General features: G+C 43.1%; 1 protein-coding gene across 10 annotated transcripts in view; it reads right to left on the reverse strand.

The window, feature by feature from the left end:
- The window catches only part of FGGY (FGGY carbohydrate kinase domain containing), a 414785-nt gene that overhangs the window by 94747 nt on the left and 292531 nt on the right, over window positions 1-27507 (reverse strand). For 9 of the 10 annotated variants that reach the window (XM_047726124.1, XM_047726128.1, XM_047726119.1 and 6 more), the window contains 2 exons: window positions 21999-22060; window positions 10495-10642 (listed from right to left, as the gene is read on the reverse strand). The exons of the other annotated variant lie outside the window; for it this stretch is intronic. In XM_047726124.1, the coding sequence (XP_047582080.1) occupies window positions 10495-10642; window positions 21999-22060 (210 nt within the window). The remainder of the gene's footprint in view (window positions 1-10494; window positions 10643-21998; window positions 22061-27507) is intronic. 10 annotated transcript variants of the gene reach the window in all.

Below are 27507 nucleotides of genomic sequence, written 5' to 3' on the forward strand. Positions count from 1 at the left end.
AGACAGAACTATCTAAGGAATGCCTAACATGTGGACCATTCAGGAGGCTGCAGAGACCCCTTGGGGAGTCATCTTGGCAGGGAAGTGGCAGCAGCACCCCGCGAATGCCAGGAATGTGCTGGGGGACATGCGGCTTTGTAACCAGTGAGAAAGCCAGGGTGTGACAGATGAGCAGAGAGGGCTGGATGGTTCCATCCATAAGAGGAAGTGGGAAGAAAGAGTAAGTGGAAGCAGTGCGTTTATAAAAGATGTGCATGTCCCCATTTTGAATGTTTAGGCAAGACAGTGAAATGTGTGGTGGGAGCCCCATGGGAAAGTTGCGCTGGTAAGCACATTTTATTTATTTTGCTACTATGTAATGAGGAGAATTGCAAGAGAAAACACTTATAAGTAATATTTAGAGATGTGGGATGTATATGGTGGCCACAGAAAGGCAAACTACAACTGATGCCTTCAACATTCTAGATAATGGTTATAAAATACTTACATAAATCTTGGGATTTTTGAAGTTGGAAGGGAAGTGTGGGGGAATGGAAAGATGACAAGCTATGAAGGAAGACACCAAGGTTCAGATCTTGACATTCTCCCAACTGGCTGCACAACGGTGTGAGTTTTGTGACCTTTCTGAGCCTCAATTTTTTTTTCTCATTTATGAAATAGGGATAATGATGCCTCAAGGCATTTGTGTGAAGATTAAATAACATTTGCAAAGTGTCTTACTTTTTCAGGAAGCTAAACTGCGTCTACCGGAGCTAAACCCTTATAGTGCCAACTCTGTGAGCATAGGTGGCAATTAATGTTGATTTTCTTTCCCTTTCTCTCAATAAATGTTCATTCTCTTTCTCTTAAATGCATGTAGGGTTCAATCCCATTCATTAATTGGAATGTGGCAATAAAGCATCTCCTTCAACATGGTGTGGGTACCCTCAGGGTGTTAATGAGGGGCACTGAAGACTAGTGTACATACAGCCTGGGAAAGACAGGGCAGAAGACATGTTGACCATCAGCATCAGGATCATAACGGTGAAGATAAGAACATCAAAAATTCAGAAGCAGTATACCCCTGATGAGTGCCCAGGGATAGGATAATGAGGGACTCACCTCCAAGGACTCCTTAGAGAAGCCTTAGTCCTTAACTACCTACACACTTTCATTCACTCTGTAAATAGGAAGCACAGATGAATTTCGCCCTGGACTTCACCTTACATCTTGCTGCCACTTAGTAGCTGTGAGAGCATGGCACGTCTCTAACCCTTCCCCAGGATCCTAGCTGAATGCAGACTTTCTGAGCTCCAACTCCAGATATATTGACTCTTTGGTGTGGGCCCAGCAATTTGCATTTCAGCAAGGTCCTAATGTGCAATAAATTGTGGAAATAATTGTCCTTAACCTTGGCATTGTGAATTATGGGTTGATAGGTCCAAAATAGTTGAAATTACTTTAAAAAATGTAGTAGTGGGGCGCCTGGGTGGCTCAGTGGGTTAAGCCGCTGCCTTTGGCTCAGGTCATGATCCCAGGTCCTGGGTTCGAGCCCCACATTGGGCTTTCTGCTCAGCGGGGAGCCTGCTTCCTCCTCTCTCTCTGCCTGCCTCTCTGCCTACTTGTGATTTCTCTCTGTCAAATAAATAAATAAAATCTTAAAAAAAAAATGTAGTAGTAATTTAGTTAGCTATTTTTTTCCTTCTTAGTTGTTAAAGGAATTAGTTATATTTTTTAGTAAGAAAAAAAAAAGCTTAAAAAAATTCTCAAGGGGTCTCTAAAGATTACAAAAGAGAAGAGAACAGGATGCCCAGTCCTGAGATTTTTCTAGGGCCATCAGAGCTTGATGGGGTAGTATCCAAGGCTCAAGGGAATTGTTGAAAGCTTTTCAGAACACAAAGGAAGAGCACAAAGCTCTGTTCACTTAGTCAATAATATAGGCAGAGCTGATGGACAGACAGCAAGGAAATGAGGAGGATCGGAGAAAAAATTATAGAAAACCTCTAGAGAGAGAACAGAGATTGAAGAATAGGTCTGAAATAATCAGCAGCCTGGAAGAAAAAGGGAACAAATCTCCCTGAGGTTTCAGTTAAGTACCAGGAATCGAGGCCAATACTTGGCATTGCCTAAAACTCACCCAGATTTGGGAAATGTGATAAATGTGTTAACACAGTGTGGTGGTGGAACTCTAAAGATGCTCCCCAAGATTCCTGTCCCCCAGTTACTCAATCAAACACCAATCTAGACACCGCTGTAAAGGGACTCTGCAGATGGAACTAGTTCCTAGCCAGGTGACCTTAAAATACAGAGATGATCCTGGATTATTCAGTAGAAACCCAAAGTATTCACATGAGCCCTTAAAAGCAGAAGAGGAAAGCAGAAGAGTCAATCAAGTAATCCAGTAAAAGGCAGGAGAAATGAGGCAGAAATGGAAACCAGAGAGATTCAAAGCCTGAGAAGGACATGATCAGCTACTGGAGGCTTTGAAGATGGAAGAAGGGGGTAATGAGTCATGAAATGCATGCAGGTGGCCTCCAGAAGCTGAGGACCCCTGGCTGACAGTCATCCAGGGAACAGGAACCTCAATCCTACAACTGTGCGGAGCTCAATTTCGCCAACAATTTGGATGAATCTGGTAGATTATTCCCAGAGTCTCCAGATAAGAGCCCTTGGTTCTATTCTTATGAGAACTGGAGCAGAGAAACCAGCTGAGGCAGCCCAGGCTTTTGACTTATAGAACTGTGAGATCATAACTTTAAGACTCTAAGTTTGTGATAATTATTAAAGCAGCAACAGACAATCAATAAACTCACAATGACTAGACTGACATTCTCTCTCGCAACCTTATTCTATTGGCGAACCATCCATGATACGCAGGTCATTTGCTATTCCCCAGATGGAACAGACATTTCACATCTTGGTTCCCCTTCTAAGGCTCTAAATCTAAGTCACTTGAATACTCAGTGCTCTAGTTGCCAAAGCTATTCTGGTCAACTGTCCTGGCCGTAGTGTGTGTCATCCAACCTGTCTTGATTTACACAAACTTGGATCCCATCTTTGGTCCCTTGGCCTTAGAGCTATCCCTTTATTTATCTGTTGGGTCCTCCCAGCAGATTTCTCCTGATTCATCCCTCAGTCTTGTACCATGCCATACCACCTGGGGAAGGACTCCTGCCTATAATCCATATTCCCCCTGCCTGCCTCCCCTGGGTTTTACTTGTTGTTTGGTATAGTTATGGAAGATAGAAAGCACTAAGAAAACAATGTCTGAATCTGACATAATTTTTAAAAAGTCCCAAAAATGAGGGGGAAATATGGCAGACACACTGAAAGCAGAGTAGGAGCCTGAAAACACAAAAACCTAGGTTTTTTTTTTTTTTTTCCCCAAAGGGATGTCAGTGACCTCAGTTTGAACTGAGTAGGTTGTAATACTCCTGTTTTCCATCTCCTCTGGGCAAATAACTCTGACTCTCTGGGCCATAATTTTTTCACCCCTTTGAATGGGGCAACAACATTGTCAAGTAGGGTTCCTTTTTTTTTTTTTGAAGATTTTATTTATTTGACAGAGAGAGACACAGTGAGAGAGGGAACACAAGCAGGGGGAGTGGGAGAGGAAGAAGCAGACTTCTCGCTGAGCAGGAAGCCCGATGCGGGGCTCAATCCCAGGACCCTGGGATCATGACCTGAACTGAAGGCAGACGCTTCACGGCTGAGCTACCCTGGCGCCCCTCAGGTAGGGTTCCTATTGGAGTTGGTGATGATGTATGTAAAGCATCTGTCATGGGGCCTGACATAATGCAGTTCTAGACAAAAAATGATCCCTACTATGAAACCAAATACCAGCTGCTAAATAAGTTGTTCAGTAAGAAAACATATTATGGGAAACCCAGCTGAAGGATACTTAGGATATCAAGCCTTGTTATAGGATTCAATTTGTCATAAGCAAAAACAGTATGTAAAAAAAAATGGTGAGATGAAACAGCATTACATTGTAACAAAATCATCAACAGACTCACGTCAAAGAGTCCATGTCTTCATAAGCCTGATAAATGTATCAGTCCAGAGCTGCTTGAATTAGCTCATGAGCTTCCATCTGTGTCATCTATCTTCCCATCAGAGGAAACCACTGGGTTACCACCTCTGGCTTCTACCGAGCTCTTGCAAATACCCATCCAAGTGGTTGACTCCATCCACATCTGACTCTCTTTAGTAATGCTCATCCCTAGCTGGGGTTCAGTCCTCTGGGAACGGGCTGAGATCTTGACATGCTTCTTTCCTGACTCCCTCCTACTTTTTCACATGCACACTTGCTCTGTGCTTGCTTTGAAGAGCCCTTGGAGCAGCACTCAACTTCTCCAGCAGTTTGAGCAGCATATGGCCTTATGTTAGAAATCACAGCTCTTCAAAGCACCAGAAAATAACTTTCTGTTCTGGGTAGTGCTGTACTTGAAAAATGAAGCAGAGAAAACACGTTTCAACCCCTGGTGAATAGGGTGTTTTCATGGCCTGATACGCCTGAGGTGACTTGCACCTGCGATTAAATTTGATTAATTCACATCTTGGATATTTCAGGAAAAGAGTAACACACACACACACACACACACACCCTGAGACTAAGTAGTAGTATTAATTGCAGAATGGAAATTGGTCATATATACAAGGAGGCAAGGACCCTTTCAAAATTCCTACAGTACTCCCTGTTTTGTACATCAAATGTGGGTTTCCCATTGTGTTGAGGGACTTGAGGGCCAAGGACTTAGATACAGAAAAAGACTGATCTCTGTACCTGTGTGAAACTTGGTCTGCATGGACCAGGTGACTGCTGAGCCACACCTGCTAGCTGTCCACAGTGGACGGCCTCCACAGCTGGCGAGTCCAGCTGGTCCCCGGACTATGGTGCGAATGGCTCGGGGCTGGCTGCACTCAAGGGCCACATTTAGAATCCTACTAGTCGTCTTCTCACAGGCAGATAAGGGCCACTAAGCAGAAGCTACAGACTCCAAAGTATTTGCTGTTGCTGTCTGTCCACGATGTGACAGTCTCCCCATCTGATCCTGACAACGACCCCGCAAGGAAGCCTCATGCTGGTCCTGCTTACTAATGAGCAGACTGACCGCACATTGCTAACCTCAGAGGTCACCCCTTTGCAGGCCAGAGAGCAAATACAGATCTGACTTCAAACCCTGGGCTCTCTTTTCTGTTTCACAGTGGTAAAGAACTGTCCAAACAGTTGTTCCAAATAAAACCAATCACACACACACACACACACACACACACACACACACACACACACCTGAAACAAGCAACCGTTCCTGACGGTTGGTGAATATTTAGCTTCCTCTTTCCTTATGTGTGACCATGCCATGTTTCCTTGAAAGTATGCATTTTTCTTTTGCTTTTAAAGAACCTAGCGTCACCAGCGTTAGATGTTTCGATACTGATGGCTATGACCTGAGCTTCTGCTGCCTCTGCACATCACGGGCATGGCCCTTACCTAATTGACCCAGCAGAAAGGAGAATACTTGGCGTGGGTAGCTACTCGGTCCAGGCACATGAGTATGTAGCCCACGAACTAACCTCCATGCCTTTCTCGCCCAGCGCCACGGGCCAATACCGCATCACCAAAGCAATGAAGGAGTGAGGCACAGGGCAGGGAGGCAGGGGCTACCAGAAGAGAAGAAAAGGATGCTCTCCCGCATAATGGAGAGTGTCCTGGGTCACGCCTCGCTCCTACTTCTGAGGGGAAGCAACTAAAGCAGGTCAAACCAGGAGGGCTGATTGCTCCTGGAACCCGAGTCAGCGAGGATGCGAAGGAAACAAGAACCATGACTGAGGAGAGAGCGGTCAGAGCTAAAGCCCAGGGTAGGGACGGACATGGAAGGAGTGAGAAGGCTGGTTTTCATAGCAGGGAAGCGAGGACTAGGCTGCGGAGTGTGGTTCAGGATGAAACCACGTACAGGATGGCTGGTAGGACTCCCAGCTCACTGTCTTCAGCGCCTCGAGTGAGTCCAGAGGTGGGAGTTAAGACAGTCCTGTGGGGACCCGCATGCTGGAAGTCAGGATGCACGTTTTTATTTAAGCTCCCCATTTCTTGTCATGGAGACTGACCTTAGGCAGGTCACCGCTCACTTCTCTCTTGACAAGTAAAGACTGACATAACTGCTTAGCTATAGGGCAATTATTCCATGCCCATTGTTGACCTAAACACCATTGAAATTCTAAAAGTAAACAAGCCATTGGTAGCCTCTATCCTCAAAATGTTTTTCTAATAAATGGAAAATACAGGCTATGTCATATGGCGGCTCTGATACTAGTTTCTTCTGTAAAAATTATTTTTTATTGCCTTCAATGCATGTTTTAATTCTGCTGCTGTATTTGTCTTTATCATTTCCTTTTTCTTCTCATTCCACTGCCTTTCCATCTGAGCTCATTTTCCCCCCGCTAAGTTTCTGCCCTATTTCAGAAACGTGCCTTTAAAAAAATCCTACTGAAAGTGCCAAAGAGGTTTTAATATTTTCTTTTGGTTTCAGCAGTATCTAATTCTTTGAGGCCTTCCCGTAAGTGTTCCAATACTACTCCTTTTGCTTTGTATGCAACACATTTTTCCTAATGGACTCACTTTCCTATTTTTTTATTCATTTTAACTTGAGATTTGTATGTATTCAGTGTTTCCCAGCAAAGTGTATGTATGATTTACTCTCAGCCCTACTCATTGCAACGTGGATTTACCTCTTCAGATCTACACCTGGTTGCCAGTCCCCAGAGTTCAGCAGTTTTTATTTTAGGTGGCTTGGGTGGCCTCACCGTATCCCCGTTTTCTAACCCTAGAACAGAGAGCACACATGCAAACCTATACCCCTCCTCCAAATTCCTACCTATGGCCCAAGAACACAGTGTTACTCAGGATCCTTAGAATGCAGAGCATTACCCGCCATCCCAAATCAGACTTTGTGCCCAGTTGGCTTCCTGTGTTGGCAGTTTTCTGATGGATTGAGCTAAAAGGGACAATAAGGTCTGGATTGTGCGAGAGTTCTGGAAAGTTAAGCTCACTGGCTGCTTTCAAAAAACCAAAACACCCTAAAACCATTGGCAGCAGAGGGAGGACTGCCCTGTACTGAGGCTTAAAGGGCCCTCGCGTCATTCAACTGAAGAGCAGAAGTAGAGAGGTCCGAACTCCTGTAAGGCCGGAGGTTTACTTTGTCCATATGTCAGAGATTTATCCAACAAGTCCCAGTTAGTCTTTTAGATTCGGGAAAATCTTCCCAGATTCTCTCTGAGGCTGTCAATTCTAGTGTCGCTCGTTGAATGACATGTGAATTTTCAAAGTCAGCATGACTTTATGCTTTTTTTTTTTTTGCATCTTCACATATATTTTCAAATGAAGTAGAGGAAGGCGGCATTAATGATGGCATTAAATACTTATATGGATAGTAGGAGGAGCAACTGATCTATTTCATATTAGTAAATTGTTCGTACATATGTTTTTATTTATTTTTATTTATTTTTTTTTTTTCAGCGTAACAGTATTCATTGTTTTTGCACCACACCCAGTGCTCCATGCAATCCGTGCCCTCTAATACCTACCACCTGGTTCCCCCAACCTCCCACCCCCCGCCCCTTCAAACCCCTCAGATTGTTTTTCAGAGTCCATAGTCTCTCATGGTTCACCTCCCCTTCCAACTTCCCTCAACTCCCTTCTCTCCATCTCCCCTTGTCCTCCATGCTATTTGTTATGCTCCACAAATAAGTGAAACCATATGATAACTGACTCTCTCTGCTTGACTGATTTCACTCAGCATAATCTCTTCCAGTCCCATTCATGTTGCTACAAAAGTTGGGTATTCATCCTTCCTGATGGAGGCATAATACTCCATAGTGTATATGGACCACGTCTTCCTTATCCATTCATCCATTGAAGGGCATCTTGGTTCTTTCCACAGTTTGGCAACCGTGGCCATTGCTGCTATGAACATTGGGAGTACAGATGGCCCTTCTTTTCACTTCATCTGTATCTTTGGGGTAAATACCCAGTAATGCAATTGCAGGGTCATAGGGAAGCTCTATTTTTAATTTCTTGAGGAATCTCCACAGTTTTCCAAAGTGGCTGCACCAACTTGCATTCCCACCAACAGTGTAAGAGGGTTCCCCTTTCTCCACGTCCCCTCCAACACATCCTCTCCAACACATATGTTTTTAAAGCCGTATGTGATTTCTTTCTCAACTCCATGTTGACCATTGATTAAGTACATATTAATTACTTAGTATATGCCCAGAGAAATGTTTCAGGAGCCAAAAGAAGTCCTGTATGTCTCTTTCCCTCCTGGGAATATCCTGACAACTCTACCTGCTATTATACACTTGATCAAGCACTTCACTCTCTTCCCCTGAATCGTGCTCCAGGAACGTCCCAATTGTTGCACTTCCTGCTGTGGCACATCTAAGTACCAAGTAAGTATTTACTCAAGGGTGCTGGAGACAGCAGTCATTGTAGGTTCTGGCAGAGGAGAACATGACAAGAGAGACTGCAAGGTGATTAGTTTGATGTTATCTGAAACTAACTAAGGGAGAGAAATATTGGGAGAAATTTTTAGCCCAGAATTTCCTTCCTTCCATCTCATCGAGGTCACCTTCTTGTTGTGCTCGCTCTCCAAATAAATAAATAAATAAATAAATAAATAAATAATCATTAAAAAAATAAAAATAGAAAAATATAACACAATAAAACTTTTTAAAAAAGTAAACAGACTAGGATTTTCTGATACAACTGGGGAGATGTCCCCATGCAAGGGGTCTTCTTTGGTGGGTACGTCCTTAGCTGTGCTTATTATAATGAGCCAAACATTCTTCAAAGCCCTCCACTGACTCCTTGGGGATCACATTCTGGATCTGGGTTACCTTTATAAGAATATCCTTATGAGGGTAACTCTTACGTCTTTGGATATCAGGCTTGATTTTAAGAAACAGAGAAAAGCCACTGGGAGCCATGAGTCCAGCCACGCTGGGTATGACAGAAGTTGGCAAGAGAGGGACCCCCGTGAAGGACTCAGATCCAACTCCATGGACTCCAGACCCACGATCATTTCACTACATAGCCCTGCTTCATTATGGGGTCATTTTATGAACTGGCTATGCTTTTTAACATCTTTAACATTTTAAAGGCCCATTATACTTAGTTTCAGATACTTGTCTTCAATTCAGACACCAACTTTAACTTTTGTATCCATACAAAATGTGCTCTTCCCCAACTCCTGGTTGTACCCAGAGAGTCACTTTATCTGCAAGTACAGCGCTCTGGCCTCAGCCTGTGGCCACATGGTCCTCTCCCGACATTCCTCTTCTGCTTCCACAGGCCAAGTAAGCAGGCCAAGCTCATTATCTGTTGTGTGGGCACGCTTCACGGACTCCAGATAGACATAACTTATGCTATGTCCAATTTTCTTCTCTTTTCCCGTGATTCCTTTTTATTAGCAGAAGTTGATTATGTCAACTAGGTAATGAAAATAAAGATCAGTCTTCCTGTTGGCATCCCCAAAACACTGAAAACAATCTCAATAAAATGAATCACAAAAACCATAGAATTCTGAGCCTTGGAGCTCTCTAAGCCAGCGGCCTGCGCCATAGTCACGCCACGTAAACCCTGAGATGCTCACAGCCCCCACTCTGAGCTCCCCGCCTCCGTTCCCTGCACACTCTGCTTCTCAACTTTTTGAAATCTTCCTGGATTCCGAATTCCTGGCTTTTATTCTTATTTGTGGCCCCTCCTGGCCTCTGAAACTTGGTTCTATTTCTCCAGCTTGAACATGCTTCCTCCAACCTCAAATATATTCTCCATGGTTATATGATTCTCAGTGACCTACTCTTGCCTGGCCACCAGGGTGCCCTGTCTTGGTGTAGGGGGCTATGAACGCTGCCCCAAGTTCACGTGGCCCTTCTGGGGGGCCCATAATCTTCTGCACCACCAGTGATCCCAAAGGTCACCAGCAGCTCCATTTATCTCCCGACATAAGTCATTAATTTTATTTTACTTCTAGCAAAGTTGAACTGAACCCCTAATACTATTAACATGCACTCTGAACAGCTCTGACTCAGACCCTGAGCAGACATGTGGTTGTGGCAATCAAGACCATGGGTGGTAATATTTACCACTTATTTACCGGGTGGCCTGGGGAGGGAGACAGAAAACATGACTCTGCAAAATGAGGTAAATAAAAATCACACGGGCAAGGGCTCGCGACTTCCAGCCGCTCCACAGGACAAAGACGCGCAGTAGCTAAATATAAGAAATAGTGCTTTTAACACTTTCAAGGTTGGCTCAGAAACAATGAGAACTTTCAGCAGCTCATGCTGGGGGGTGGTAAGAGCCTTCGCACCAGCAGTACAGCTGCAAAAAGCCTGTGCGCCCTTGGCCTGTCCTGGTAATTTTTCCTCTTTTCCTTTCTCCTCACTTTGCTTCTTCCAAACTTTGTAACCCTTTGGCCTGCCTTCACCTTTGTGCAAGGACTGGCTGTTACTTACCATGCCCTTCAGTGTCAGATCTGCTAAGGGAGACCGGTTGCCATGGAAATCTGGCCAAACATGTAAATCAACAGTGAGAAAACCCACAGGCTGAGCCTTCTTAATCAGATCCAGGTGACTGTTCAAATATGCATATACACTCTGGCATCTGGAAGAGAAGTTGATTTTGTTTTTAGAAGAGGGGGCAGGGTCAGGAAGCAAACTGTTCTGCAGAAAGAAACGATTTGTACTTCCATATCAGATCCAGAAACAAAGCAGGGTCCCCAAACCCTCAGCAGAGAAACTACCCAAACACATAGGAACCAGCATACTGCACTGTCTGATCATACTGGGCCATCACTGAGAACAGGTTTTGTGTCCCAGGGCGAAATGGAAAGGCTTGGAATCAGTGCACAAGGTCCAGGAGTGGCTTTACCCCTCGTAGGTATGTACCCATGAGAAAGTTATTCAAACGTTCTGAACCACTTTCTTAACATCTGTAAAAACAGAAATTATAATCCCTGTCCAACTTACCTCATAGGGTTATTGTGAGGATCAAAGGAGACTATGTATGTGAAGATAGCATATTTTGTAAACTGTACAATAATGTACATATGTAAAGGATTTTTTAAAATCAGTATTCCTAATTGTAACAATCATGATGAGGTGACAAAATATAAAGGTAAGTTTCGAGACTCGGGATGGGAGTTGGCTAAAGGAAGTGACAGGACAGAGGAATGCAGTTAGATCAGGAATTAGGAGACTTGATTTCCAACCCAAATGCACCAAATGGCATGGCATTTGTTCTTTCTCCTTTCTAAAGCTCAGGTTCTTTGGGTGAAGAATGAGGGAGTCCCACCACCTTTCAGCCTTCACATGTTTGCATGAGAGGGAGACATAGATGAGTGGACTAGAGCCAAGGTAGTCCTGGGCTCAGATCTGGGTTCCACCCATCCCAGCTGGGTGACATGGACTAGTGACTCACCCTCTCTGAACTTTAGTTATCCCATATATAAAATGGGCACCCTAATACTTATCTCACGGAGCTAAATCTTACTGCATGGCATCAAGACTGAAGTGGGTCACCCTTCCCCTCTTTCAATGGGCTTCCTCCTTCAAGTCGTGAACTAATGATTCTAGAGGAAAGTGGGTTTATCCAAGGGTGGCATCCATGCCACTTCTCACTGGTGACCTTGGAAAGATAGCTTTAAAGGTTAAAAGCATGGCTTGAATAACGGCAGGAAAAAAAGTACAGGAAATTAATGTCCAAGGGAGGTTAGTATCTGAGATACCCAACATGATACTATTTGCGTTTTAAAAACGCAAAAATAAATAAATAAATAAATAAATAAATAAATAAAATAAAAATTTTAAAAATGCTTTAGGAGTGCTTGGAGATTTCTAATTCCAGGTTTGTGACACTGTGACTGTTCCCATGGAACCCACGAAGTTCCCAACAGTTTTCCAAATTAAGCTTAAAGGAAGAAACAAACAAGCAGAAGAGTGGTTTTCAAATTCTTCTATTAAATAAAAATTTCGTGTGTTACCTCAATACAGAAAAGATAGCAAAACAAAATCGGTCTACGTAAGTGTAGGAGTGAGTACACGTGTGTGTGTGCGTGCCTGTGCATGTGAACCTCTGTGTATGTGTGAACGTGTGCCTGTGCACGCATGCCTGTGCATGTGCACGCGAGCCTGTGTATATGTGCCTCTGCGTGTGGATATGAGCCTGGGTGTGTGCGTGCACCTGTGCATGCGAGTCTGGGTGTGCGTGCATGCCTATGTGTGTGTGTGCCTGTTCATGTGCCTGTGAGCCTGTGCACGTGTGCCTGTGTGTGTGTGCATGCGAGCCTGCATGTGCCCTTGCCTGTGTGTGCTGTGTGCCTGTGCGTGTGCATACGAACCTGGTGTGCATGTGTGCCCGTGCATGCATGCCTGTGTGTGTGCACAGGTATGCTGGGTGGAGGTAATCTCTTTGCTTCTCGCTGTGACACCTCATTCCCATCTAAAAATCTTCTGCCTTGGGGCGCCTGGGTGGCTCAGTGGGTTAAGCCGCTGCCTTCGGCTCAGGTCATGATCTCAGGGTCCTGGGATCGAGTCCCACATCGGGCTCTCTGCTCAGCAAGAAGCCTGCTTCCCTCTCTCTCTCTCTCTGCCTGCCTCTCCGTCTGCTTGTGATCTCTCTCTGTCAAATAAATAAATAAAAATCTTTAAAAAATAAAAAAAAAAAAATAAAAAAAAAAAATAAAAAAAAAAAAATAAAAATCTTCTGCCTTGGATGCTACTAGGAGGACAATGATACTGTTGGAAAAGGGCTGCCCGACGCAGCATCGTCAGCTGCCACTGACAGCACACAGTCTTCACCCAAGCCCCAATACCACCCCTTTCCAGAAGGATGCTCAAAGTGAAGACCTCAAAAACCCGAGAGCGAGGTTGAATTTAAACAAACACTCCTCTGTGTGACTCTCATGCCATGTGCTTTCTGCAACTAAGGTCAGAAATAACTGGTCAAAGCCCACATCTGAACCCTGTTTTAGCATGACTCTAGGGCAGTGTTAGGAAAGGGTCCCGGAGGCCTCTGTGGAAGGCCAAGCCGAAGCCTTGCACTTGGGGAGAATACTATCACATTCCGCTTTTCTATTTCCCGCGCTCTCTGCTCACGGTCCAACAGGAACCACAGTGATAACAAAAGCCACGAAAACGCTCTTTCAAGCCAGAAGTCGAGAGTCTTTCCCAGTTCAAGCAACATCCCACTTCAGAATGCCATCACTGAACTTAAAGTAAAGGGACTTTTTTTTTTTTTTTTTTTTGTAAAGCACATGTCTATAAATCTTTTCATTTGCCTCTCAAGGAATCTCAGGGCAGGGCATTCGGTTTCAGACATCTGGGTCAATAAGAACCTATAGGCCTAATTACTATTGATTCGTCATTGTCTCATTTACCACGGGTCTTTGCAAACAGTGAGATCCGTTTAGCCTCTTACATATATGGTCACTCATGCACTAATGAGATCCCTGGGGGACGGGGCATATGCTTACCCCTTTGACTCCTAACCTCCTCACAGCTGTATGTTTATTCTTTGAATGCAGCCATTTTCCTGCATGTTTTTTCAATTATACCTTACCATGTGTGCTATCTGAGTATATCACTCAAAATGAAATGCACTTGGAAAACATTAGAATAACAAATGCACATCATTATTCACATAATTTTAACCTTACATGATGCCTTTTTTGGTTCTGACTTGGCTTCATTTGGTATTTTTTACCAATTCCTTCTCAAAAGGCGGTCTGCCCTCTTCCAGCTCGGGAATCACATGTTAGCTGTTTCAAGTGGGTGGCTCTCCCTCCCTCTCACAAACTCCGGGCTCATATACTTACTCTCGGAGAGAGGGATTCCTGCGGCCCTCGTCCCCGCTGTAACATGACGAAGAAACAACCACATAGCTTCAACAACCACATAGTGACTTCACCGTGTCGTGACTGGGTGGTCAGGTACCACTAACCCCCCCAAGCCTAGTTTACTTTTCTGTACCTGGGGCTAATTCTTTCACCTTATAGGCTGCAATGAAGATTAAATATTGAGCCTAAGCACTATAAAATGATAGGTAATCAATAAAGAATTCTCCCTTCGTTCTTGTCATAGGAGATTCATTTCTAGCTTTAAAAAATCCAAGTCAGGGTGCCTGGGTGGCTCAGTGGGTTAAAGCCTCTGCCTTCAGCTCAGGTCATGATCCCAGGGTCCTGGGATCGAGCCCCGCATCGGGCTCTCTGCTCAGCAGGGAGCCTGCTTCCCCCTCTCTCTCTGCCTGCCTCTCTGCCTACCTGTGATGTCTGTCAAATAAATAAAATCTTAAAAAAAAAAAAAACAAAAAAAAAAAAAACAAAAAAACAAACAAACCCAAGAGTCAGGAACAATTTTTGTCAGACTTCATTGCTTACAATCTTAAATGAGGACAGCACCCCTAGAATCTCTACTCTCTCCTGCCTCCCTATAAGTTATTTAATTCTTAGGATTCTTGGACTGCCCAGAAATGCAGTGACCATATTTTGAAATGAAAAATCAGAATACATGGTCCAACCAGAAGACATCTGTGCCCCTTCCAGAATTGAGAAAGTCTGCCTGTCTCCGGTTCCTCACTTCTTGGCCCGCCACAACATGGGAGTCTACTGAAACTGGTCCCACAGTGAGGGGCAACACCCTTTGCTGCCAACTCCACTGGACCATGTTTGCCTTTATTTCACTTGAGTTCTCTTTCATTCTGCACCACTTGATCACTTCTTACTCGTTTGTTCTCCTTCCCCTGATTCCAGACACTATACTCATTCGGTTTTCCTCCTTCCTCTCCAGCTGGCTCTCTTCCATTACTTGTCCCTTAAATATTTTAAGCTTCCCAGAGATCTGTCCTTGTCCGTCTTGTCACTCTTTCTGTACCCTATGTGATCCCATCCTCCTCTCATGGCTTCAGGTACCATCTAGGACTGAGGACCTTCAACTATATACTCCTAACTCCTGCCTTTTTCTCTTATGAGTTCCAGGTCAGATAGCCAACAACCCATCCAGTGCTTCCTCTTGGATGTCCACTGATGAAATGGAGAATTTACCTCCTAAGTCAGCACAGACCTCACTTTTCTTGAGCACTTTCTTATCCTTGCATGACCAAGAGAAGCCAAAGAAAGACATTAGAATTTCTATCTTTTTACTGTTTAAGAAACATTTCCCATCCAAGAGCCATCAAGAATTTAGTGGTTATCCCGGCACACCCTAGGGAATGCAAGGTGTTAATATAGTCACCCTTGTTCTATGACTGTCGTAGCTCAGGGGAGCCTAAGTAAATACTTGCTGACAGACTGATGGCCCCAGTTGTCAGACTGACAGACTGAGACTGAAGAAGCCATCAAGGCCAAGGAAGCAATATGAGAACACCAGAGCAGACTGGCAAGTGAGAATCATCTTTGGAAGTGGAGTCTAAGAGTTCCCTATAATCCTCATTTCCTTATCTAGAATTAAATGAGATAACATACAGAAAACTAGCAGCAAGTACAGTGCTAGGAACATTGCACGTTCTCAATAAATGTTCTTATCTTTTCTTTTGCTTTCCTTGCACAACCTTTAATAGGGAGTTTTACACTTGATCTTAGCCCAAAGACCAAGAAGTGAAATTGGGGAGTTTTAAATGTAATCAAGATTTGGCATATGGGGGCCAGTGCATTTGAAGAAATTGATCCTTAGTGGGATTATGGGAATCATAGAAGCAAAGGGAAAAAAAGCCCTGAGGAATAAATCAGATCAAGAAACAATGATTGTGGGGTGCCTGGGTGGCTCAGTTGGTTAAGCGTCTGCCTTCAGCTCAGGTCATGATCTCTGAGTCCTGGGATCAAGCCCCGCATTGGGCTCCCAGCTCAGCGGGGAGTCTGCTTCTCCTTCTCCCTCTGCCGGCCACTCTGCCTACTTGTGCTCTCTCTCTCTTTCAAAAATAAATAGATAAAAGCTTAAAAAAAAAAAAAAAGACATTGATTGTCCTTACAGAAAGGACAGAAAAGTCCAGGGGAAGTGGGAGAAAACAGAGGTTGGAAGAAAAAATGTGAATTAGGAAAATTTCATTCTGATAATCCTAAATTAGGACCTGAAACCAGCAGCATCACAAAAGGAAATGCTTACAAAAGTAACTCAGAACAGGCAGGGCTTCTCTGATTACAGTCCTTCTCCTTCCAGTACACTGTGAGCTCGTGGAGATCAGGGGGCCCTATCTTCTACTCTGTCCCCCTTCTCCACTAATGGTCTAGTTTACTCTCCATAGAACAGCCAAAGTAATCCTTTTAAGTTAAATCTGATGGTGTCTTTTCCCTGCTCCGAGACTAAAACCTGGAATAAATTCTAGTGTCTTTACTGTTATCTACAATGACCTCCATAGTTTAGCCTTGGCTAATTTTCAAGCCCTCACCTGTTTCCAGCTCCCTTCCACTCTGGTCTGGCCACAATGGCCTTTACAGTATCCTACAGCCTGCCAAGCTGGCTACTGCCTCAAGGCCTGGGGCCTTGCTGTTCCTTATGTCTTTTGGGGTGACTTGTGGCTCTCTGAAAACAGAACACCCCTGTCTCAGAGATTGCCATCAGAAAGTCCTATCTGCAAGTATAGAAACAAGTACTGATAAATTTTGTATTTTATACCCCTGATTTGCCATATAACCCACAGAAGCATGGTTTACTCCCACTCTTTATTCAGAGGCCCTCCTAAGTGTCACCTTATCAAGGATGGCTTCTTTACCTGGAAGAATTTCCAACCGTCACCCCAACACTCCTCATTTACTGTTTTTTACTCATTTCTCATTTCTGTTTACTCATTTACTCATTTCTGTTTTTCTTTAGAAAGCTTACCAATTCCTGGTCAGCAAATGTGCTCTTCCTCTATCTACACACACACACACACACACACACACACGCATACTCGTACGTACATGTGTATGTGTGTGTGTGAAATTTACATGAAAGTAGGGACCTTTTTTCCTTTTATTTTGTTTATGATCATAAATGCTCATAAGACTCATCACCTTTGTTCTGCTACCAACCTTGAACACTCATGGTTTATGGCAACACCTTCCCACCAAACCCTGCTATCACTAGAACCTCATTCTGAGACATTGGGAATTAAGGTTCGCAATAAGAGAACTAAGGTTCCCAATATGGTTCCTAATAAAAGAATTAAGACAATAATGGGATGTTTAGAGGAAAAGGGCCAAAGGTATGATCAATGTCAGGCGATTGCTAAGGCGTGAAATCTCTGGAAATTTGGCCTCACATAGAGAAAGATTCTGCTTGCCAGTGACATGCAAGAGTACATCTAGTTATTGCTTACTTAATTTATAAGCTCACAAAACATTATTCTTCAGGGATGGGTCTGAAAATATAGTGGCAAATCAAGAGTATAAAATACTGTGATAAATCTGTTTATCAACACTTGTTCCTACAGTTTTGAATAGGATTTGCTGATGTTAAGCTCTGAGGCAGGGGTGACTTGCATTCTGTTTTCAGAGAGCCTCAAGCCACACCAAAACAGGCATGCAATTTCTGATTCCAAGGAATTCGCTGTCCTTTCCGAACAGCCAAATTCACTTTAATAATAGTTATGCCTATTTCTTCCTAAGACCCAATGCATAATGGGTCCTATAGTCTTGGAATAGTCTATTCGTATATCTGATAAGACAGAGATGCACTTTCTTTTACAAGACAATAGAAAGAAAGTGAAAGGAAAGAATCAGCATTTATTGAATACCTACTAAATATACAAGCTGGATGTAAAATTTGAGAAAAAGAAAGAAATGAAGGCAAGAATTAGATGGGACCACCTTGAAAGAGATGACAAGGAGAGAAGGGAAGAGGGCCAAGACCCTAGCTGTAATGAACTTTGATGTAGGGGTAGAAAAAGATCTTGAGGGGCACCTGGGTGACTCAGTTGGTTATGTGTCTGACTCTTGATCTCAGCTGAGGTCTTGATCTCAGGGTTGTGAGTTTGAGCCCCACACTGGGCTCCACGCCCATGCCCATGTGGAAGGAAGCTAGGAGGGAGGGAAGGAAGGAAGAAAAGAAAGAAAGAAAGAAGGAAAGGGGAATAAAGAAAAAGATCAAACTTGAGCTTGAAAAGGAGACTTAGAAGGACAAGCCAGAGATATGGGAGGAAAACTGGGAGGAGGCAACATTCCAGAAAGAAAGCCAAAGGAAGAGAGTGTTATAGAGGAGAGGAAGGTGGGATCATTGGTGCCACATCCTGTTGAGAGTCCTAGGATGGGGACTGGAAAGCCCCCTACAGACTCATCAACAGAGGCTGCTGAGGACCTTATCATTAACTGTTTCAGGGGCCAGTGGGGACAGAATTCAAATAGAAGTGTGCAAGGGATGGGTACAAAATGAGGAAGTAGTGACCAAGAGTATAGGCAACGCACTGGAGAAACTTAGCTCTAAAGGGGAAAATTACAGGGAGGTAGTTTGAAGGTGGTATGAAGTCAAAGTATGTGGAAAGAGTTGGGACTTAAAACCAGTTCTGACTCCACATCTGAATCCTAATAATTGCTGCTTCTGGACCCCCCCGTACTGCTGTTTCTCTGAGGCTGCACTGGTAATCCATAAAGCTCTCTTTCTTCTTCTCCATAAAAACTACTCACATGAAGCTCATCTACAGAAGAAAGTTCTGGAAGTTTTGAGTATTTCAATGCAAAATCTAACTACCCCTTAGGTTTGTGTTGGGTTTTAAGATCTTCAGAGACTGGGACTTTCGCAATCTACTTTCCTCCACAGAACACCTGTAAAATGAGTTAAGCCGGGTGGTATTATTGTGGTTTTATGGGCGAGGGAACTGAGTCACAGAGACATTAAGGGCAGAACTGGCACAACAATCCGAGACCTCTGATTCTTAATCCAGGGTTCTTACTACTCTACCACACTTTGCACAAGAAGGTTTCAGCCCTAGAACCACCACCACCAAGTAAGTTTTCCTCTTCTATAAAACCATTATATTATACTATTAGTAATAGTGCAGAAATAGCAGTGGTGCCTGCTGTCATAATTGTCATAGTGGAATATACAAAGCCTTGCCAAATATATTACCTCATGAAAATCAAAACAAATTCTCAGAGGCATCCACGGCTGGCTTTCTCAGAGCTACTACCCCAAGTTCTGATGAGGACACATACAATGATGCACGGTAAAGCGGGACTTGAATCCAGATCCCTGAACTCTGAATCCAGTGTTCAGGTTTATGGTTTATAAATGCTGGATCCCTTCAAGAATCTGACGCAGAAAATTATGCGTCAGTATATAATCAGCAAAACTGCACATAATGAAGGGGCTCACGGATGATCTAAAGGTAGGAACCCCCGCTCTAGGTAGGTTATGTGGTCTCTAAGCCCAGTAAAGTGTTAGTGGTGATGGTCCATGCATGATCCCTATCAGTGGTAATGGCGTTTTAACTAGAGGTGAGATCTCCCCACTGGGAAGCTACTATTTTTCCTTTGATATCAATGAGTATCTTATAGGGAGACATCCTGGGACTATGCAGATATCCCACCACTTTGCATCATACCTTCACTAATTTCAGCATCCACTGGTGATTCTCCCTTGCAACAAGTATTACTGTGGTATTAGCCTAATGATAATATTCTAATTCCATTATTTCTTCCACATTTATTAATTTCAAGGACATGGTCCTTGCAGTAGACAGGAAGATCTGCCCTTTCCTTTCATTTACTTCTTCAATAATTTATTTCTATCAGAACGGTCTTGGGGAGTCACTTTATTCCATCACTACTTCTTCTCTTGATCGAATTGTCCCCAAAGGCCATGGAGAGATTCTTTTTTTTTTTTTTTTAAGATTTTATTTATTTGACAGAGAGAGAGAGACAGTGAGAGAGGGAACACAAGCAGGGGGAGTGGGAGAGGGAGAAGCAGGCCTCCCATGGAGCAGGGAGCCCAACGCGGGGCTCGATCCCAGGACCCCGGGATCATGACCTGAGCCGAAGGCAGACACCTAATGACTGAGTCACCCAGGTGCCCCATGGAGAGATTCTTAAAGCTGGCTCCCTCGCACTTCGACAATTTCTCTTCAAGTAGTTCCTTACTTTCCAGCATCTCGAAATGTTCGTGTATGTTCCCTGCCCATGCCCTGGAATCAGCATGTTCCCAAGAAGTCCTAATTCCTTTTAAGTAGAGAACAGTATTTAAAAACCAGGACCTCATGCTAGGTGTGCACACTGCTGTGTGAGGGCTCACTGTTCCCAGGCCATCTCAGCAGAGAGCACAGGGAATGTATGTATGTGTACTCACACAGATTTACACACTTTGTTTCTTTCTACGGCTACAGCTCTATCTGTATACAGATATCGCTACACCCATACGTACAAAATCACACCTTGATCTTAATACCTCCTACTTCTGCCCACTACCATAGGGTTCATTGTAACGTTCCCCTTTCCCTATTTAAGAGAAACCTGGCTCTCATTATCCACAATACATTCATTTATTTGCTTAGTTGTAGTATACACCATAAAGGATTTTCAGAAGAGCTAATCCAGAAATTCATGAAAAACAAATTTAGGAATTATACTTAAAATTGTTTTAAGGATTGTATTTATTTATTTGAGAGAGAAAGAGGAGGAGACAGGGAGAAGGGTGAGAGAGACAGAGAGAGACCAGGAGCAAAGGCAGGGGCAGAGGGAGAGGGAGGAGCAGGCTCCCCACGGAGCAGGGAGCCCAATGTGGGGCTTGATCCCAAACTCGATCCCAGATCCTGAGATCATGACCTAAGCGGAAGGCAGATGCTTAAAGATTGAGCCACGTAGGCGCCCCAGAGTATAACACTGATATACAGTTATTTTATCTTCAGTCATACATTATACTATTAAAATATTCTTTCCCAAAGTTACTTGGGTTAGTTCTTTTCTTTCTCAAACCCTTCTTACTGCAGTTATGTTATTCATTATTAATACAATAGGTTTAGATTTTGCCAATTGTATTTCATTTTGTCCACTCCCACTATACAAATACATCTTGGTATCCATCCATCTATCTACCTACCTACTACCTACCTATGAACTTCTACCTATTACTATCTAACCTACTTACCTACCGACTTTCTATTTTCAAGGGGTAGGCAAAGCATCACCATGGTTCTAAGAATTACAGTTTTATATAAAGATCTACTCGGAAAAGTACCATCTCCACTTCTTACCCTCTTCTCACTCCCCCATTTTTCCATCCCATTCTTTGTTCCCACCACTAGGGCACTAGTCTCACCAGTTTCTACTTTAACCTTCCAGCATTTCTTTTGCACAAATGGGTAAATGCACATATAGTTTCTTATCATCACCTTCCTTTTCCATGAAAGGGAGCACACTGTAAACACTCTTTTTAAATTTTTTTTTTTAATTTGACAGAGATCACGAGAGAGAGAGAGAGAGGGAGACAGAGGAGGAAGCAGGCTCCCTGCTGAGCAGAGAGCTCAATGTGGGGCTCGATCCCAGGACCCTGGGATCATGACCTGAGCCGAAGGCAGAGGCTTAACCCACTGAGCCACCCAGGTGCCCCTGTAAACACTCTTTTGTGTTGTTCACTTAATATATCCTAGAAATCACTTCACATCACTTATTATCCTCTGTTGTATAGACGAAGAGACGGGCGTAAAGAGGCTGGATAAGCTGCCCAAGGTCACACCCCCAGAAAGGAAGAAAGACGGATTTAAGCCCAAGAAGTGTTGACTCCAAAACCCACGCTGCTTCCACTACATCGGAGTCTCTCATCCTCGGTTCCCAGCATATTCTTTGGGACCTCTAGTTCCTCTGAATTCTCCTTAGATAACTTTGAAAACTAATACACATATGTCCTGGATCATCTGGACGACCATCTTCTAACCCAACACTGCCGGGCATGCTCATCTCCCAAAGGAACTGAAAATCACCCAGCTGCCTAAGGGGAACGCCCTCGGGCAGGAATGGGGTGGAGGGGTGGGGTCTCTAAGGGGACAGGGCAGCAGGTACCTGGCTGTGGCCTTGGCTTGTAGTTCAGGGAAGGCAGCATGCCCCTGCACCATGTGGTCTATCTGAAAAACAAGAGAGATGGGTCGGTTTTATAGTTTCTCTGATTTCTGTTTAAGCCAGAAAAAGATACATTAAAATGTCGGTTTCTTTCAACTCTGTCCACAGAGGATCTAAGAATGCTAAAGTGCTAACTCCACTAGAGTGTCTCAGCTTTTTCAGAAATTCGGCTTTGCTTCTTCACCTAGTGCTGGCTGCTCGATCCACAAGAAACAGCAGCAGGAACTCTCAAGGCTAACCTGGTAGCAGAACGTCCAAAATGGAGGCTTGCGGACAGGAGTGAGGAGTAACTCCAGGTACGTGGTGAAGGGCCTGGGTGTTAAAGCCCCCAGGTCTGGATCACACCATTTCCGCCTCCTGATCCAGGCTGTCACTCCAGGACAAAGTCAGACCTTGAATTACTCACCCCGGCTTACTAATGGAGAAGCTGAGTGAAGGAGATGAGGAGGAGGGATTACCAGTTCAAAAACCAACAACAAAATGTTGCCCTAGAGATGTCAAGAGGACCTATCCTAATTGTCAAGTTGTCACATAAAAAAAAAACAAAAAACAAAAAAAAAGAAGTTATTACATGAGAAATGGGGGTATCGCTCTCCCGGGACAGAAATGTCTAAGCTCTGTGGATAACTGTCTTCTCATTTGAAATCCCTTATCTAGGATTTTATTCCTTAATCTACTTGGTAGCTCTGAACAAAATAATATATAATAGTATCAGGCAGAGAAATGTCTCCCTGCTCCCCTGCTTGCTAAAACACACCCAACAAAACACACCCAACATTGTGTTTGTGTTCCTGAACCTAATCTGGTTGTCTTCCCGGTGTTCACATGAGTCTCTAGGACTCCAAAACCATTTGACCAATTCATTTTCATTCAGACTATGGTTATTTGGGACTCATGGAGATAGTCTCTCTAGTGTGTTTCCAGACAGCTAGGGTTGTGTAAAGGCGAAGAGAACTTTTTCTGGAGCTAGAGAGGTTGGGTCTGGGTTGAGCTAACTACTCCCAAGCCTACCTACCCCTACCTCCTCGATGGGCTACTGCTTCCCTGATCTAAGCACCCCAGGGCCTGGTACCACAGGGAGAGGGAAAATTCTGTGGCCCTGTATGACGGTATGGTGTGCCCCTCCTCTTGAGAACTGTGAGCCACAAACTATCCTTTCAGTGGCAATCATGCCCTGATCTGTTGGCCTCATCGTACGGGAATAATAATACAATCTGCATTTTACAACAGTGGCTTAGTGAAAAGAACACAGGCTTTGGAAACAGACACAGGTTTGAATTCATGGTCTATGTTCATATTTTGTGGTACCGAGGAAAGGTTACTTGAACTCTCAGAGCCTCATCTCCTACAACTGTAGAGTGGTGATAATGAAATTCGCCTTGCAAGAGTGCCTGCTATGGAGGTGGCTCTCAGTTCCCAACATCTATTATTAAGAAGAAGGATACGCGGGACGCCTGGGTGGCTCAGTCGGTTAAGCAGCTGCCTTCGGCTCAGGTCATGATCCCAGCATCCTGGGATCGAGTCCCACATCGGGCTCCTTGTTTGGCGGGGAGCCTGCTTCTCCCTCTGCCTCTGCCTGCCATTCTGTCTGCCTGTGCTCGCTCGCTCTCCTCTCTCTCTCTGACAAATAAATAAAATCTTTAAAAAAAAAAAAGAAGAAGAAGGATACGCCATCAAAAGGGCAAAAACGGCTTGGACCGCAGAATCTCCAATCTCCCCCTAACAGCATCTGGTAGGAAAGGTCCACGCTGGTTTGTGAAGACCAAGCCAGTTTTCCAAATAAACGAGCACTCAATTCAAAAGCCTGGAGCGCCTGATCGTAAGGCTGATCTCTCTGTTTATGTTCTACTCTCCAGCGCATTTAGCACAGTATAGAACATCGTGTCCTATTAGTGGTTATTTGTTTCCCAGTGAAATAACCAGTTTAACCACAATGACTGTATTTGCCAAGTGGCTGCCTCAGAAATATACAGACAGAGCTTCCTAACTTTATGACTACTTTCTTATTTCCCCCATCTGCTCAGATTTCAGCTCTGAGAGCAAGCTGAAAAGTCCGCAAACGATATGCATAGGTAGGAAGCTTGAGCTGAGTGGAGTCAGGTCTTCTTCAAGATGGCTTTCTAGATCAAGAGGGAAAAGCTATCTTATACACCTACGGCTGGATTTTTAGGTCCTTCCTCATAAGGTGGCATCAGCATTTGGAACACAGGAGAAACAGAAACGCAACGCAGTATAACACAGAGATCATAAATGGGTAGTACAAGGGGACATCTGGCTCACAGATGTATTTTATTTGGGTTATATAATGTTTTAAAAAATCAGCCAATATTTTTAAATTGGGAGATTCCACTTAAAACCCAGATTTTGGTTTCTCCTGAAGAACCGGCAGATGCAAGATACGGGGCCACCCATAGTCCCCAGGGCAAGAGTCGGCTGGAATCCAGTGATGACTGATCCCGTCAGACAGAACTGTGCCCTTCAGTATCTAGAAGACACCACCACTCCCCACTCCTCCACCTCCAACAACAGACATCAGATTTCACCAATTTCTCATCACGACTGCACAAAGGCTTTACTTGTAGGGGAGCTCTATTTTTCTATGCCCATCTCTCTGTGAAAGGAAGGAACATAAAATCATTCCCTAGAGTGCCATGAGTTAAAAGAAAAACTTCTCTGTCAAAGTAAAAAACAAAACATAACAAAAAACCTGTTTGCCTAATCTGTTTATGCTATCTGTGTGACTCCTTTAGGCATCTGAGTTTCCAACTCTTGAAATGACAGAACGCAGACAAGGGAGTCCTGAGACCTGAGTCAGTTCTGGCTCAGGGAATGACCTTAAACAAGACCACTTCTAATTCTCTCCCTCTACAACTTTTAATAAATTAACATGACAAAGAGCTAAATGTTTGTAAAATTAGAGGACTGCAATTGCCTGAGATTACAAAACTGTGGGCACAGAGTTCCTAGGCAAGAAAAACACATGACAAAGTTTAGAATCCCAGAATTCTAGGTTCTATGATTATTTTGCTGAGATAAAGCCATCTTATGGCATGATGGGCTTTTCTCTATTAAAATCAATTTTATGTATTAGTCTTGAGGCTTTACCTTGCTTTGCAGATAATGAAATCATTAGACTCAGAGACGTGTTCATTGCTTGCCACAGCTCCCATTTTGCCATTTGCAGTTACCTGAAATGTCACTTTTTTCATCTCAGTTCTTCCAACGCTTTACTTAACTTTGGCTTCTTATCTCAAAGCGAAAACATTTTGTCTGATTTTTTCCCAGCCTTGAAATTCTCATAAAAATCCAATGAAAGAAGAAAGCCCAGCCTAGACAATGTCTTTTACTTTGCTGGAAAAAACTGTGGGTTGCAATACTGAATGGTTCCTAAGAACAACAAACATTCCTGAAAGAAAACATAAACCTTTTTTTTTTTTCCTCCCACAACTTTACTATTAACTTGTGATAGAACAACTTTACTTACAAGTGGACAAATTCTGACTTAATCCAGAGCTAGTTTAGTCAGTTTCGTTCAAATCATTCAACATCAAAGTTAATAGCTTTGTGCATTTTTATAGTTTGTTAATTAATTCATTTATTCGGGAAACTAATATGATATGTGGCTACCCTGTGCTAGGCTAGATACGAAGATAAACAGAAGTCATTGCTCTCACAGAGCTCTGCTTGTCAGTGGAAAATGAGCATGCCAATATTCAAATATGGTCTCGACTGATTAGGTTCTTCATAGATTCTGCAAAATGTTTACTGAACATTTACTCTGCTCTAGTCATAGTAAGCACAGCCATAGAAAGGCACCTCAAGACTTCATACAAATACTACTCCAACTTCTGGATGATCTCTGAATTGCATTATAAGTAGCCCAGCTGAAGCTGAAAGAACTCAACAGAGATTTCAGTAAGTGCTCATCACAGGAAAGACAAAACTTGAGAGTTTGAGTTTGACCAAATAAACCATCTGTTAAAAAAATACTCTTCAGCGGATTAAGAATAACCCAGTATCTCTCCAATATATCAATCACAATGTTCAAGATATGATCTCGAATTGCTAGCCATATAGAGAGAAGGAAAATGTCATCTATATTTAAGAGAAAAGCCATTTAATAGCTAATGATCCTGAGATGACACAGATGCTAGAAATAGAAGGCAAGAATTCAACAATTTATCCTAGATTTGTCTCCTGTGGCAAGGCAAACAAAAGCAAAAATAAACTCTTGGGACTCCATCAAAACAAGGAGTTTCTGCACAACAGAAAAAACAGTCAACAAAACTGAAAGAGGACCTACTGAACAGGAGAAGATATTTGCAAAAGATGTCTCGGATAAGGGATTAGTATCCAAAACATATAAAGACCTTATACAAATAGGTGAAGGGGATTGAGAGTACATCTAGCTTCATAAGCACTAATATATGGAATTGCTGAATCACTATATTGTAAACCTGAAACTAAGAGAATGCTACGTTAACTACACTGGAATTAAAATAAAATAAAGAACATATACATATATTGCGAAGTGAAATGTGAGTCAGAGAAAGACAAATACCCTATGTTTTTACTCATATGTGGAATTTAAGAAACAGAACAAAGGGGAAAAAAAAGACAAACAAAAAACAGATTCTTAACTATAGAGATCAAACTGATGGTTACCAGAGGGAAGGTGGGTGGGGAGTGGGGGGGGATGGGTGAAACAGGTGAAGGGAATTCAGAGTACACTTATCGTGATGAGCACTGAGTAATGTATAGAATTGTTGAATCACTGTATTGTACACCTGAAACTAATAACACTGTATGCTAACTATACTGAAAATAAAAAAATAAATAAAGAGAACAAAGTCAACATGAAAAAAAAATTCATCATGCATTCAAAAGAGGAGGCGAGGTTAGAAGAACACTATAAAGTTGTTGCTTGACCTGAGCACTGGTATGTTTGGACATTGTTGTATGTCAATAAATACTGCTTAAATATCATTGCACACCTTAATAAAGAAATAACATATAAATAAATAACAAATAAATTTAAAAAATGAAATCAGTGGTTTAGTAATGCTTTTTAGGATATAAATGATAATATTCTCATAATCAGTAAATAGATAAGAAACAAAAACTATTAAAAATGGAAATTCTACTATTGAAAAAGGCAATATCTGAAATATTTAATGGATAGGCCTCACAGCTAATTGAAGATCATAGAGGAAAGAGTCAATGAACTTGAAAACAGACCAATAGAGATAGTATCTAACTGTGAGAGAAAAGAGGGGTGAGGGACAGAGAAAGGGGGGGAGGAAAGGGGTGACAGGTGGAGGGGGATAGAAGGAGACAGAGAGAGATGTCAGGGAGGTAGAGAGACAGAAAATGAAAAAAAAAAAACACTCCTTCACAGGCTTGTGGGACAATAGCCAAGGGTCTCATATATATGCAACGGGAGTCAGAGGAC

This window comes from Lutra lutra, chromosome 4 (assembly GCF_902655055.1).
Source record: "Lutra lutra chromosome 4, mLutLut1.2, whole genome shotgun sequence".
Classification (NCBI taxonomy): domain Eukaryota; kingdom Metazoa; phylum Chordata; class Mammalia; order Carnivora; family Mustelidae; genus Lutra; species Lutra lutra.